Genomic DNA, 15735 nt, shown 5'->3' with positions numbered 1-15735 from the left:
CTAGAATATGCTGTACCACTAAGCCCCCTCCTCTCCCCTCCCTAGGTAACTGTGCTCACTTCCACAAGGGTGGCTGGTGGTACAACGCCTGTGGCCAGACCAACCTGAACGGAGTATGGTACAGCGGAGGGGTTTACCGCAGTAAGTTCCAGGATGGAATCTTCTGGGCCGAGTATGGAGGAGGGTTCTACTCCCTCAAGTCTGTCCGCATGATGATCCGACCTATCGATTGAGCCTGGAACAGGCTCCATCTCCCTACCTCCACCTTTGACCCATCATGACCCCTACCCTACCCCTCCCACTCCTGACCCCTCTCAGCTTCTCTACCAAGCTACCCTTCATCTCCACACTCCATTCCATCCTTCCATTCTCAAGTGGAGAAGAGGATTGGATTTCAACAGTCAATGCCCAAAATGGAAACCCTGGTTATGTTTGACCGTCTCTCTCTAACATAGCCAGATAGTGCTGTGACAGATGGCAGTGGACAGCCAGAGTATGGACTCGAACACAGAGCTAGCAGCCACTGCCTTCTACAACAGTCTATATATACAGTATGCTACTTCACCATGTCACAGTTCAATACACTATGAAGGTGATTACTTTAGGAATTTGAGATGACTTACAGCCTAAATGCTACTGGAAAAAAATATTGTTCATTTTGTTGTTCTGTTTTGCTCATCTCCAGCGGGTTTGTTGCTAAGTGAGTGTCTTTCTTCACAGCGTAATAAGGATTTAATTACAAGTTCCTTATGTCATCGGTTAAAATCAAAATGAGAATGTACCACAGTCAAAAGGGGTTGAGAGGCACGCGCCTCCCCCCAGGCATACAGGACTTGGTATGGTCTTCATGTACATATTACTCTGTTGTTTTGTTTGGGCTTGTTGTTTCGGGGTTCCCACAAGCACTGAGCGGAAATGGACTCTAACAATGTGCTTTGTGACGTGGGAATGGCCTAACTCGCTTTGGCATGTAAATATATTGGGCTTTATTTGTGAGAGTTAATTTAAGACGTATGAATCTGCTCAAGCCAAATGTTTCCTCCATGGTCTCCCTGACATCTCTCACTTCTGTTATTTATCAACATATTTATAATGAGTATAGTTATAGTCACTCCCTGCTCTATTTAGCCCCAGTATGGCCATTCTGTTTATTCCTGTTAAGGGTCACACACACAAGCACACACACACTAGAGAACAACCGATAATCAGCTGAGGCGATATATTGGGCCGATATTGGCTGTTTCTAGTCTAATCGGCTATTGGCCCTTCTCTAACGACTTTGCAGATAGTCCCTCTACATAGCAAAGCTGCTGCTATGCCAGCCACCACTCAACGCCTCAGCCACGAGCACTGCACAATGCCAAGGAATGTCTAGCTGGGAAAAATCAGCAGCAGTAAGCAGCAAGCTAGCTCATTCTCCAACAGAAATGTGTAGTATTAAGAAACTGATTAATTGACACAATGGATGAATTAACTCCCGTGGCAAATATTAGTTGAGTTAATTCACTAATAATTAGGCTTGTGTCAATGTGCCCGGACATGCATGCAATAAGCAAGCTAGCTATGTGACCTGTTATCAAAGATCACAACTAAACATTTCATCTGTGGTGTTAGCTAGCTAGCTAGATAAAAATGTAGCTAAGATAACAAATAGGAGCTAATAGCCAATGTAACTAGCTAGATGTCATTTAGCTGGTTATCAGTTTGAACACGCACCATTTTCTGCAACGAACCATCTGACTTGTAATTGTGTTACGCAGTTAGATTGGTAAAAACTATGTCAAAAGTATTGTTTGATTTTTAAATGAATGCATACACGGCTGTCTCTGGGAAAATTTGTCATCCAAATTTTAAAATGTAATGATATTGGATATCAGCCATAAATATCAGCCTTGACTCCCTAAAAATCGGTTGGGGCCCTAAACAATCCATATTGGTCATTCTCCAACACACACACAGAGACGAACGTCAAGTTGACGAAGGTGAATAGCTGCCCTGCTCTGACATCAGTTTCCATGGAGCTCTATACTAAATAAAACCGTTTTTAAATACCCTTTGCTCTCAAGACTTCTCATTCACACCATCTCTCTCTCCATTTCTCACCCAACCACCCCATGGCCAACAAACAAAGTAACATATTCCAGGACAGTTAGTCAAACTAGTAAGTCTGCTTTGTCACAGCTGGCGTAAACATTATACGTTTGATTATACCGCTGTATGAAGGAGCTATCAGGAACAAAGAGGTAGTAAATATGGAGGATGATGAGTCTTATGAAACCTCTCATTATGAAGGAGATCATAATGAAAGAATGCAGCCTTGGAGAGTAGAGGAGGAGAAGAGGGGGAGAGCGGAGGAACGGGGAGGAGGAACAATGAGAACCACATTTCTGTAGTTGAGAGAGAGAGCCTGGAGTCAGGACAACAAAAAGGTGAAAGTGGAGAAGGAAAGAGAGGACAGGGAAAGATGATACTGAAGTAGAGGGGAGACGAGAGAGATAAAAGGAGAGTGATCAACAGAGAAATGGATTGAAGACAAAAAGGCAAAAACACAAAAAGAAAAAGGGGAGGGGAGGGGAGCAGGGAATAAAAAAAGACGGGGCGGGGGACATTCTTTCCGTGCTAAAATGCTAAGCTTTCAGTTTTACTAAGATACGTCCTAAAGTTATGATTCTCCTCTGACCCAGGTCCCTAAGGAGCCATTAGTCTATACACACACACACACACACACACAGCTAGCACTGCAAGGATGATGAGCGAATGTACACACACACACAATATATAGGCATGCACACGCACACCGCTGCTGTATCTCTGGCTCCAATACTGTGGCTGTAGGTCATGGAAACAGAGGGAAATTGAAGAGAGTTGGTTTGGAAAGTTGGATAGCAACTTGGCCTAGTTCTCTCATCTGACACTTTGCCCTCATATTTCCATTACATTGGTTCCTCCACAGCCCAGCTCCAACCTTACTGCACCACACAGACACCTCGCCAATGGCCCTGGCACTACTCTGTGCAGCCAGGGATTTGCCTCAGAACATGGGTGACTCTTCTGTAACAGTCTGCCGCGTAAAGGGGTGAAAGTGTGGTTAAATCCAATTAGGTTTGAATATGTGTGTCCCTTTAGACACATATACAGCATATTGAATTCAACCAACTCATCTACTTATGTCAACAGGCCAAATGGAGACCAAACCATTGATTCCTATTCAAAATCTCAGACCACAGTATGAATCTCAGGTCAGTGTGTGCGCGGGAGCGTATGTGTGTGCCTCTTCCGGTACAGAAAGTCTGCTTAGCCATTTAAGCAGATGCTCTTATCCAGAGCGACTCACACCTTTGAGTGCATACATTTTTCAGAATTTTTGTTCCCCGCGGGAATCAAACTCACTATCCAGGCGTTGCAAGCGCCACGCTCTACCAACTGAGCCACACTGGATTCAGCACTTCAACTGAAGATTACCCTACGACTCAATTCTTATATCCCATTCCCTCTTCTAATATCCCGGACTGTCACATCTCAGAAGTCATTGCCAAATCCCTTTCCCAGTACAAGGACTGACATAGAGCAAAGGCCCCTCATGACTACTGCCATGGATGCATTTGACTGCTTGTTGGGTTTTGTAAGGTAGCTACCTCAAATAAGCAATCTCCTGTAATCAGAGCAGCCTTTTGCCTGTTTGTACTATGAGTATTATACATCTCTGGTTTGCACACACTCAGATGAATAAACCTCTCTCTAATAGCAGCAGGGTTCCACGGAACAACACACACTGGTTTGTTTTACTGTCCTTGTTGGGAGCAAACAATTGATTCCTATTCAAAATCGTATTTTCCCTAACCTACGTATTTTCCTTAACCTACCCTAAACCTAAGTCTAAAATAGCCCTTTTTCCTTGTGGGGACCGGCGAAATGTCCCCACTTGTCAAAATGTTCCTCGTTTTACTATCCTTGTGAGGACTTCCGGTAAAAACAAAAGATAACACACACCCTCCACTGAGGGACAACACGGTTTGGAAACAGAGCAGAAACACAGCTTAAAACGCCAGTGCAGTCATCACTAAGATGCCAGTCAGAGAGGGAAGTCAATCAATCACTCCCCACTCTGTGTATACACACACACACAGCGTATGGCTGCTTCTACTGTATACAGAGAGTGGAGTGATTGTAAGAGAGAGCACCAATTCCTGCCTTTCCCCATTCATTTCTACCACAACAGGAACTACAGAGAATCACGAGTTTTACTAGAGCTAATAAAATAAGAAGAAACCTTCCATCTAGTCCTCAAAGGAAAAACAGAACAAACAAACACACACACACACACACACACACACACACACACACACACAGAGAGAGTGGGAGTGAGGGAGAGGGAGAGGGGAAGAGAGCGAGAGAGCAAGAGAAAACAAGAGAAAGAAAGAGAGATCGAGAGAAGACGGATGTGTTTTCCCCCTGTAGTTCATAGGGGATTCCTGGGCCTTGTTAGTGTTCAGTAAGACAGTCTGTGCTGCCAGCTCTCAAAGAGAAAAGGGAAAGAAAGGGGGAATAAATATAAAATGATGAAGCAGAGGAAAAATAAATAACATGTGACTTTTAATGATTTCTCCATGACTCATGTGTTTGTCCAGCTATGAGCGGCACATGGTGTTTCCGCTGCAGTCATTTAGCTGTGGCGCTGCGCCACGGCAAAAAAATATGGAACATGAAAGAAAATTCACATTTACTTCTCCTCTGCAAATGAGTAATGAATTGTAAAAACAGAGAACCCCATTATATATCCCATTATATATTTACCTAGTCGGCTTGTTGTTGTGCGTTCTATGCGAGATAAATATTTCTCTCAAAAGGCGCATTCAAGTGCCGATTGTCGCTCTCCCCATGGCATTCTCACAAACAGTCAATGCACAACAATTCTTAACGCAATCGTGGGGAACCTAGCTTTCCATTCATACTTTATTTCTCAACTCTAAAATATGCGCAAATTGTACCATTTTAAACCCCGTTTTCTTTTTTTAGCAGGGGCACGGTTAAGCACATTACAGCTCTGCAATTTGCAGTGAGTGCATAGGTGAGAGTAAATTGTAGGGTAACGTGGGGTAAAGTGCCACCCTACCGCAAAATAATTTTTGGGGAGTGACTTAAATTGTGATGAGACAGATTAAATGTTTAGTTGAGCAATAGTGGTGGCAACCAGGGAAAGTGTTAGGGGATTATTATTGATTTCTAACATTAAGTGGTTTGTGTGAGGTACAGGCGGGGGCCGTTTTACCCCAAGTAACCCTATTCACTGTGTCATTCTGCAAGGTTTTTGGGACATAGCATCATATTGATGAATTGTAACTAGTTAAAAGATTACATGTGGGTATCTAGCTAATGATTAGCTCAATAGGGTAAATGCAGATAGGCAACCCCATTCTTCAGCCTATGTCACGCCCTGGTCGAAGTATTTTGTGTTTATCTTCATTTATTTGGTCAGGCCAGGGTGTGGCATGGGTTTTTGTATGTGGTGTGTATGTATTGGGATTGTAGCTTAGTGGGGTGTTCTAGTTAAGTCTATGGCTGTCTGAAGTGGTTCTCAATCAGAGGCAGGTGTTTATCGTTGTCTCTGATTGGGAACCATATTTAGGCAGTCATATTCTTTGAGTGTTTTGTGGGTGATTGTCCTTAGTGTCCTTGTTCCTGTCTCTGTGTTAGTTTACACTAGTATAGGCTGTTTCGGTTTTCGTTACGTTCTTTGTTTTGTAGTGTTTATAAATGATTCGTGTTTTACGTTTGTTTATTAAACATGGATCGCAATCTACACGCTGCATTTTGGTCCGACTCTCCTTCACCACAAGAGAACCGTTACAGCCTATTTATTTATAGCCACTATGCTGCATCAGTTGGGCTACAGGTGATAATGCTGATTGCTAATAGCATACCTGATAATATGGACCATGCATAAGCTATATGCATGGTCCAATATGTTAAAATAATTGTAACAATACGTTTTTGGACTCATTTCTAGAGGTGGAAATGATCTTTTAGATGGTGTCAGTATTACTTTTATTTTCATTCATTTTAGAGTAGAAAGTCCTTTTAAAAAGTCTGAGCTTCTCAGTGCTTCTACATAAAATGGCAGGGAGAATGGCGACGGGAAAGTGTCTGCATCTTACCCAGGTACGGTATGCAGGAGTTCATGCTCTGGCTGCGTATGTAGTCTCTCAGACGCTTGTAGTTGTCTTCTTTGGCCATGAGGTACTCCAACCTCTCAAACGTTGCTTTGTCCTTCCGACTCAACAACTACACAGAGAGAGTTGAATTATTGTACAAATACAGAGAATTAATTCAACATTCACAGACTAAATAAAAGTGGGAACATATGAAAGCAAGTGCCAAGTGAGAAAGTGCTAAAAAAGAGGTGGGAAAGAGCTCAAATCTGGACGTAAGAAGCACAATATCCAGCCTGGAGCCAGGAATATTGTTGTGGCGGGAGAACTGGGGATCATTTGCCTGGAATGGCCTCGTTGTGATTCAAATTCATTCACTCTAATTTATTAATTTTCCGGTCACTTCAGAGTGCAATATAATACCGTGCATTACCCGGCAAGCAAAGTCTGGGTTTCAGCCTTGCCAGAAAGTGAGAGAGTGCGTGAGAGAGCGAGAGAGTAAGAGAGAAAGGGTGTGAGCGAGAGTGTGAGAGAAATAAAGCGAGAGAGTGACCAGTGTGCGGAGAGTGAGTGAGTTTATGTATGAGAGTTTATTTTTACAGGGACAGTGCACGTTAAATCAATGTTCTCGCTGAAGTTTCTGCACAGATGCTTCATATACACAAAACCATTACATATTCCAGTAATGACCATGTAATGACTTATGAATGGTGAGATAAAGACCATTTACATCTGCCACTGCTCTACAACACACCGTCAAACACATTTTCAAACACATTTTCTGTAGCGTGCGGTTAGAAAAAGACCATTGCATGGACACACAGTAACTCACCGCCCACGTCTTGGAGAGTCTATAGATGGGAGCGCTTTGTAGGCCCGACACCACAGCCATCACGGCATGCAGATTGTTTATGTCACACAGTTTCTGTTGGGAACAGAAAACACTCGAGATGTATACACACACTTTTGCATTACTATAGGTTTATTGTCCACTCATGTGGAAATGAAACAATAATCTGTTGAGAATAAACAGAGTACAGGGTTGTGTTCCTTACCTTGGCAGTTCGGATGTACAGACTGAGTACCTCAGCTCTGATCTTCAGGGTCTGAGCATGAAGGATCTCCCTCACCACCCAGAAAGTTGTCTGGAGACACAATCAATCAATTTGTTATTTTGTATAGCACAAAGTGATTAACGGCACCTGACACAGATGGTTAAACAGGACTTCCCAACAGAGTAGACAGACACACTCATACATGTGATTGCGGACTAAACAGCTATTTAACATCAGGTATAATGTTCCTTCAAGACAGACTCAGCCTACATCACACAGGTCAGATCACAACACAATGTCTACAAAGAAGCTGAACTAATGGGAATGTTCATCAGATGAGTTGTTCTGTCTGCAATGTGATATTTGGGGGAAACAAGAGCATTGGAGGAGAAGAGGGGTAGGAGGGCTACTGGAATGGAGGAAAGTTCACCAGACTCCAGCCAGTGGTGGAAGAAACTATTTTTAATACCCCCACTCTCCAAGTTAGGGATACTGTACCTCGTCTCAAAATACGCCATCATTGCTGTCAACCATGAATGATAATTATTCACATTTTACCGGCGAAATGGCATCTGCATGCCAATCATTTGATCACAATCAGTTTCATGGGAATATGCATGTAGATCTTCTTGAATGACTGTTTTAGAGCAGATGGCGTTAAACTATTAGCCTATGGTTTGTAGATACCCATTAATCCCAGCAACCCGTTCCCGCAGGAGGTTTTTTGCCTTTTGGTAGGCCATCATTGTAAATAAGAATTAGTTCTTAACTGACTTGCCTAGTTAAATAAAGGTTAAATAAAATACACTTCCAGTCATTGCCCTAACTAACACTAGTTAGCATTGGCTCGTGAAACTACCTCTAACTTCCTTCATACTGGAAACTGAGACATAAGGATGGTATCCCTTTAAGAATAGGATAGGAAATGCTGGTGATGATTTTACAATGTTCTGATTGGTCAAAGTGGTCAAGCCTCTGACCGACCTCTGCAGTGCACACAAGTAGCCTACAGCTCTTCATTCTCGTCACCGCCAGAGAGGAGACATGGAAGAAACCACCATTTACCTACCTCTAGGTTGCTATAAATATTTATATGGTTTGTCATACTATAATTGTTATGTAATTTGTGGTAATTAACTATAAATCATACATTAATGATCAGAATTAAATTTCCAAAAATAGTTTGACCAGCTCTGTGTATATTTAAATTAAATTAAAAAATGAGGGAGCGCTGCTCCCCCATGATCCAGCAGCACTACACCAGCTGATGTATCAACAGCTACCCATAAGGTATGTAAGAGAATGTGGTCAGAGTGTGAGAGAGATAACCCCCAGACAGAACAAAGTGATCTGATCGATATATCAATTGGCCAAGAGCTCACTGACACAGCTCTCCTCTCATAGTAAAGCAAATAAGGTCAATGAATTGGTCAGTGTCTGGTCCAACCACCCTCAGGAGAGAGGGAAGGGAAGAGGAATGGAAAGATGGAAGGAAGAGGAGTGCTAATGGGGGGGAAATAAGCTGATATCAGGCATCCTGAGTCTTTTATAGTCTAAAGCAGTCTGTACACCGTGTTCCAGAGAGAAAGATAGAGGGGAGAGAGAGCAAGAGAGAAACAAATAGAAAACAGAAAAACATGGAAGGTCTGCGAAGAAAGACTATGTAAGCACTGTGGGTTGGGTGAACTAGAGAATGAGCAGCACTTCATACAAGACTGCTCCAATGACTCTTGAACTGCATATGTTGAGGAGAAAAACAAATCAGCATTTTGTTAGGTGAAAACGTAGAGCTTGCTGCAGTGTGTCCTGGCCTGTCATAAGACAAGTGACAATAGCTCCCACCATGTCATGTACATGACCCCTTCTAGATTTTATTTCTCAAATGTTGCCGTTTTCCTTTTTGTGTATTATTTATGTACAGTAGAATTGTTTTTGTTGATATTAAAATTGTTTGTCACGCATACTGTTCATTTGTGTCATACTTCATATACATTGCTTTGGCAACAGTGGCAAACACCCATTCATGCCAATAAAGCATTTATTTAATTGAGAGAGAAAGTATGTATGTAAGAGAGAGCGAGAGCCAGACGGAGAGACAGTGATCAGCGTGGATCAGAGAGATCTAGAGAGCTGATGTCACCTAACCTACCCACAGGAAAAACAAAGGAAATATGCACTTCAAACGTATATCCTGCCTGTCTGTGTAATAGACCAATACATCAATATGTCATCAACTATACACAATACTGATGCTCCTTGAAGTCAGCTTTTTCTATCCTTTACTTTCCCTGTGCAACCATCTCACTTCTCTGCATCTCTCTTACACGTCCAACTCGCTTGCTTCATCTTCAACTTTCCATCTCCCCAGGAGTCCCTCTCTTCCTCCCGCTCACTTTCCCTCTTCCCCTCTTCCCTTCTCCAAATCTTTAGGTCCTCCCTTCTTCAGAGTGTGTGTGATCATGGTTCTACTGTACGTGCAGGGTTGTGCAGATGATGAGAATCCCAGACAGGCCCAGAGGGGGAAGCAACATGGGGAGGGGAGGGGAGGGGCTGCTCTGGTTAACAGACTGACCAAACCCCCCACAGGGTCAGTGTGAGTGTGTGTGATATCAGCTTACTGCAGGTGGCTCTGCATAGAAAACCACTGTGGGAAAAATAATGTACTGCTACACTCCGGCACCATTGAGGGTCACAGCCATTCAAGAGATTAAAGTGGTTGGAGAGTTGCAGAGTAGTAACATAACTTTTTCCCCTCTAACATCCTCCACACACACAACTTTGTTTTTGTGAATTATCAGTTTTTTGGGGGGGAAAGTAATAAATGTATTCCTATTCCAAACCCTTACCCTAACCCCAAACCTAACTCATAAACCTAATCCCCTAAGCCTAAAATAGTGTGTGCGCGCCCTCATATGTCTATGTGTGTGCACTCTACAGGTCAGGCCAGAGGAAAGAGCAGAGGCTCTCAGTTGTCTTTCCAGTAGTGTTTATGATCTTATAAATCCCTGTTATTTCAGGCTGCTCTGTCCAACTCTGCAATCATCATAAATAACATGGAACATGGAGACACCAGCTGATAGCTGCGGATTAGTCCTGTAATAGGCGGAGTCTCTCATAAAAGCACCAGAGGACTGGAGAGTTTACGATAGCTCCATCTCACTGGCTGGGTGCTGAAGAGGCTACAGCTGGCTATGGCTAGGGTCAGGGGCTAATTTATTTTATACAATACGCACATTTTCCCCTCTCCTCCTGACTGCATGTGCTGCCATAGAAATATAATGAATAGAATGGGCATCCCCATTCAAGTCAAGAATGGCATAATGGCTAGACTTGTGACCATTGCAAGGAGCAAAGCAGGAAATAAAAGCAGGAAGTAAAGGCAGGAAGTGTACCCATCAATACATGATGTCATTTGTTATTTCAACATTACAAAAATGACATTCCATTGCATGAGGCACATCAGTTATTTGAATGAACATTCTACATGACCATGTAAATGATTGCATCACAATACCAGGCAGCCATTGCAACAGCGTAGCCTAGTGGTTAGAGCGTTGGACTAGTAACCGGAAGGTTGCAAGTTCAAACCCCCGAGCTGACAAGGTACATATCTGTCGTTCTGCCCCTGAACAGGCAGTTAACCCACTGTTCCCAGGCCGTCATTGAAAATAAGAATTTGTTCTTAACTGACTTGCCTAGTTAAATAAAGGTAAAATAAATTTAAAAAAAGAGTAGCCATGAGAATACTAGTCAAATAGAAGTGTTAAAAGAGGTCTATTGAACTTGAACAGAACAATGGAATAGCAATTGAAATGCGTGGGGGAAAGATCCTGAGTCATTGACCCCCAGAAAAATGAGCTTACCTTTAGTGTGAAATACACTAGCCTATGTTGAGGCAAAGATCTGTGTTTAATGCTTGTATGGATGTCAACCCCAACACATGTTCATGTCATTGTTACCAATAAACTGCATTACAGTTTTTAAAAATGACTGACTCACACCAAAGATGTCTGTATGCTAGCTAACCAGCTTATACGAACAGGAGTTAGCATTTAGCAGTCACTTCTTCTAAACATTAAAATTAACAACTTCTACATGTCACGGCTCACAACACCATTATCCCAGAAATCCTAGACCCACTCCAATTTGCATACTGCCCCAACAGATCCACAGATGATGAAATCTATATTGCACTCCACACTGCCCTTTCCCACCTGGACAAAAGGATCACCTATGTGAGAATGCTGTTTATTGACTACAGCTCAGCACCATAGTGCCCTCAAAGCTCATCACTAAGCTAAGGACCCTGGGACTAAACGCCTCCATCTGCAAATGGATCCTGGAATTCTTGACGGGCCACCCCCAGGTGGTAAGGGTAGATAACACATCCCCCCACACTGATCCTCAATACAACAGTGGTAGGCCTGATCACCGACAACGATGAGATTGACCTCCTCCCTATAGTCTGAGACCTGGCCGTGTGGTACTAGGACAACAACCTCAAAAAGTTCTACACCCTCAAAAGGTTCTACAGTTGCACCATCGAGAGCATCCTTACTGGTTGCATCATTGCCTGGTATGGCAACGGCTCTGCCTCCGGCCACAAGGCACTACAGTGGGTAGTGCGTATGGCCCAGTACATCATTGGGGCCAAGCTTCCTGCCATCCAGGACCTCTATACCAGGCGGTCTCAGAGGACGGCCCTAAAATTGTCAAAGACCCCAGCCGCCCTGGTCAGACTGTTCTCTCTGCTACCGCACGGCAAGCGGTGCCGGAGCGTCAAGTCTAGGTCCAAAGGAGTTCTTAACAGCTTCTACCCCCAAGCCATAAAAGACTCCTGAACAGCTAAACAAATGGCTACCCAGACCCCCCCCCCCCTCTCTCTTTTACACTGCTGCTACCCTGTATTATCTATGCAGTCACTTTACCTCTACATATTACCTCAACTAACCAGTGTCGCACCTTGACTCTGTACCGGTACCCCCTGTATATAGCCTCGCTATTGTTCATTTACTGCTGAATTTCTTTTTTATTCATCTATTTTTTATTTGACAAGTACTTTTCTTAAAACTGCATTGTTGGTTAAGGGCTTGTAAGTAAGCATTTCACTGTCCTACACTTGTTGTATTCAGAGCATGTGACAAATAACATTTGATTTGAAAACAGACAACAATATCCAAATCGGCCCTAAGCAACCACATTGTGGGCCTGTTACAATACATAAATCATGAAGGATTTGAGGAATATCCACTTTGTTAGATCATATTTATTGAATGTGTGCCAATCTGGTCAATGGAATGTCTGCGTTCCATTGACGCCTTAACACATTTATTGCCAGGGTTAGAGGTTCCAAGCTCTATTCATATGTGAGCTGCTGCAAGGAAGGGGGCGTTGCCTAGACAACCAAAGGCTTGTTTGCTACAACACCTTGCTTGTTTCACATTGTTACTGGAGAAACCGACACAACCGAACGAATGCCCTGCCGTCCTGTCTTCCGTCAGCTGTTCATTCCACACACACAAAAAAAACATTAATGGTTATTTTATTTTCAAGACCGTGTTCATCCATAACCGTCGGTTACACGGTTATATGGTAATAGTGCCAGCCCTAGCCTTCACACCTGTAGACTTTCAGTCATTGCGCTAACACTCTTGCATTGGCTCGTGAAATGAACGCCAACTCCATTCATACTGCACACAGAGACATAAAAATGGTATCCACAAGTTCATCTGACTCTGGGTAAGTAGAACAAACAAATATTGCCGTATCCCTTTAAAATAGCCACTCCGTTACCGCCAGCCTTACCTCAGTCAACTCCCAGGGCCTCTCCAGCCATACCTCAGTCAACTCCCAGGGCCTCTCCAACCAAACCTCCGTCAACTCCCAGGGCCTCTCCAACCAAACCTCCGTCAACTCCCAGGGCCTCTCCAACCAAACCTCCGTCAACTCCCAGGGCCTCTCCAACTAAACCTCCGTCAACTCCCAGGGCCCCTCCAGCCTTACCCCAGGGCCCCTCCAGCCTTACCCCAGGGCCCCTCCAGCCTTACCCCAGGGCCCCTCCAGCCTTACCCCAGGGCCCCTCCAGCCTTACCCCAGGGCCCCTCCAGCCCGCTCTAGCCTTACCTCAGCACTCTACACCTAACCTCCCCCATCCCCTATTGCCGTATCCCTTTAAAATAGCCACTCCGTTACCGCAACCCTTACCTCAGTCAACTCCCTGGGCCTCTCCTGCCATACCTCAGTCAACTCCCGAGGCCTCTCCAGCCATACCTCAGTCAACTCCCAGGGCCTCTCCAGCCATACCTCAGTCAACTCCCAGGGCCTCTCCAGCCATACCTCAGTCAACTCCCAGGGCCTCTCCAGCCATACCTCAGTCAACTCCCAGGGCCTCTCCAACCAAACCTCAGTCAACTCCCAGGGCCTCTCCAACCAAACCTCAGTCAACTCCCAGGGCCTCTCCAACCAAACCTCCGTCAACTCCCAGGGCCTCTCCAACCAAACCTCCGTCAACTCCCAGGGCCTCTCCAACCAAACCTCCGTCAACTCCCAGGGCCTCTCCAACCAAACCTCCGTCAACTCCCAGGGCCCCTCCAGCCTTACCCCAGGGCCCCTCCAGCCTTACCCCAGGGCCCCTCCAGCCTTACCCCAGGGCCCCTCCAGCCCGCTCTAGCCTTACCTCAGCACTCTACACCTAACCTCCCCCATCCCCTATTGCCGTATCCCTTTAAAATAGCCACTCCGTTACCGCAACCCTTACCTCAGTCAACTCCCTGGGCCTCTCCTGCCATACCTCAGTCAACTCCCGAGGCCTCTCCAGCCATACCTCAGTCAACTCCCAGGGCCTCTCCAGCCATACCTCAGTCAACTCCCAGGGCCTCTCCAGCCATACCTCAGTCAACTCCCAGGGCCTCTCCAGCCATACCTCAGTCAACTCCCAGGGCCTCTCCAGCCAAACCTCAGTCAACCCCCAGGGCCCCTCCAGCCTTACCCCAGGGCCCCTCCAGCCTTACCCCAGGGCCCCTCCAGCCTTACCCCAGGGCCCCTCCAGCCTTACCCCAGGGCCCCTCCAGCCTGCTCTAGCCTTACCTCAGCACTCTACACCTAACCTCCCCCATCCCCTTTAATCCTTTTCACTTCATCCCTAAACCATCCTCTCCTCCCCTTTCCACTACATCCCACTCTATACCTACCCCTCGCCAGTCATACCAAACTACACTACATAACCAAAAGTATGTGGGCACCTGCTAATCAAACATCTCATTCCAAACAGTTGACCGGGGTTTTACAGTTTGACAAACTGACTTGTTGGAAAGGTGGCATCCTCTGATGGTGCCACGTTGAAAGTCAATGAGCTCTTCAGTAAGGCCATTCTACTGCCAATGTTTGTCTATGGAGATTGTATGGCTGTGTGCTCGATTTTCTGCAACTATCAGCAACGGGTGTAGCTGAAATAGTTTTGTATATCGGGTGTATATACTCAATCCAAAACCTTAACCTATCCAGTGTTTTCAAAACAACATGAAGAAATGGAAAAGCAGTAATGGAGATAGCTCAAATACTTTCCCAACAAAGTAGAGATCTTTATTTTTTTCAAATAAGGAAAATAAATGCATTATTTGTATTTTTTTAAAGAATTCTACTTTTTACCTCCTTTTCTCCCCAATTTTGTGATATCTTATTGGTACAGTAGTTAGTCTTGTTGCTGCAACTCCTGTACGCACTCGGGAGAGGCGAAGGTCGAGAGCCATGCATACCCCGAAACACAACTCAACCAAGCCGCACTGCTTTTTGACACAGTGCTCGCTTAACTTGGAAGACAGCCGCACCAATGTGTCGGAGGAAACACTGTACACCTGGCGACCGTGTCAGCGTGCATGCGCCCGGCCCGCCACAGGAGTTTCTAGAGCGTGATGGGACAAAGACATCTCGGCCGGCCAAACCCTACCCTAACCCAGACGACACAGCCCGGGATCGAACCCGGATCGGTAGTGACACCTCTAGCACTAACTTGGCTATATACACGGTGTACCAGTACAGAGTCGATGTGCAGGGACACGAGGTAATTGAGGTAGATATGCACAAATAGGTAGGGGTAAAGTGACTAGGCAACAGGATAGATAATAAACAGTAACAGCAGCGTATGTGAGGAGTCAAAAGAGTTAGTGCAAAAAAGGTCAATGCAGATAGTTAATAATTATTCTGGTTTGCTATTTATCTAACAACCTATGGGTTTGAGCTTGAGCATTACTGAAAGATGGCAGCCTTCCCCTTGTCATCCAAAGCCTGCTGCCAATAACAGAGTTGAAGGAAGACTGCTAAGACTGGAGCTCATGCTAAGGACCTCTCCCTGCCTAAGCCCCATTATTCACAAGGCTCCTTTTATTTGGCTGATGCCTGCCGGCCGGCTGGCCCTGTGATGTGCAGCTAACTAACATCTGTAACGGCCGTTTGGGGAACTTTCCACAGAAACACATTCCTCTAACATCATCTCATACGGAGTCTGCAGGGTCTTAAAGACACTCTTAAAGGGG

At 44.9% G+C, this 15735-nt stretch overlaps 2 protein-coding genes across 8 annotated transcripts in view; one reads left to right on the top strand and one right to left on the bottom strand.

The window, feature by feature from the left end:
• LOC109897980 (angiopoietin-related protein 1-like) overlaps positions 1-2053 on the top strand; it is a 28377-nt gene extending 26324 nt beyond the window's left edge. For both annotated transcript variants that reach the window (XM_020492682.2, XM_020492684.2), the window contains exon 7: positions 46-2053. In XM_020492682.2, the coding sequence (XP_020348271.1) occupies positions 46-233 (188 nt within the window). In that variant the 3' untranslated portion in view covers positions 234-2053. The remainder of the gene's footprint in view (positions 1-45) is intronic.
• The window catches only part of LOC109897981 (ras-specific guanine nucleotide-releasing factor RalGPS2-like), a 163092-nt gene that overhangs the window by 55257 nt on the left and 92100 nt on the right, over positions 1-15735 (bottom strand). For all 6 annotated transcript variants that reach the window (XR_004211185.1, XM_031833420.1, XM_031833421.1 and 3 more), the window contains 3 exons: positions 7205-7294; positions 6982-7074; positions 6156-6282 (listed from right to left, as the gene is read on the bottom strand). Coding sequence is in view for 5 of the 6 variants with exons in the window: in XM_031833420.1 (XP_031689280.1) it covers positions 6156-6282; positions 6982-7074; positions 7205-7294 (310 nt within the window). In the remaining variant the exon portion in view is untranslated. The remainder of the gene's footprint in view (positions 1-6155; positions 6283-6981; positions 7075-7204; positions 7295-15735) is intronic.

The sequence above is a fragment of the Oncorhynchus kisutch genome, linkage group LG10, assembly GCF_002021735.2.
Source record: "Oncorhynchus kisutch isolate 150728-3 linkage group LG10, Okis_V2, whole genome shotgun sequence".
NCBI classification, from domain to species: Eukaryota; Metazoa; Chordata; class Actinopteri; order Salmoniformes; family Salmonidae; genus Oncorhynchus; species Oncorhynchus kisutch.
The sequence above is the reverse complement of the archived record's forward strand: the minus strand, read 5'-3'. Positions and strand labels throughout refer to the sequence as shown.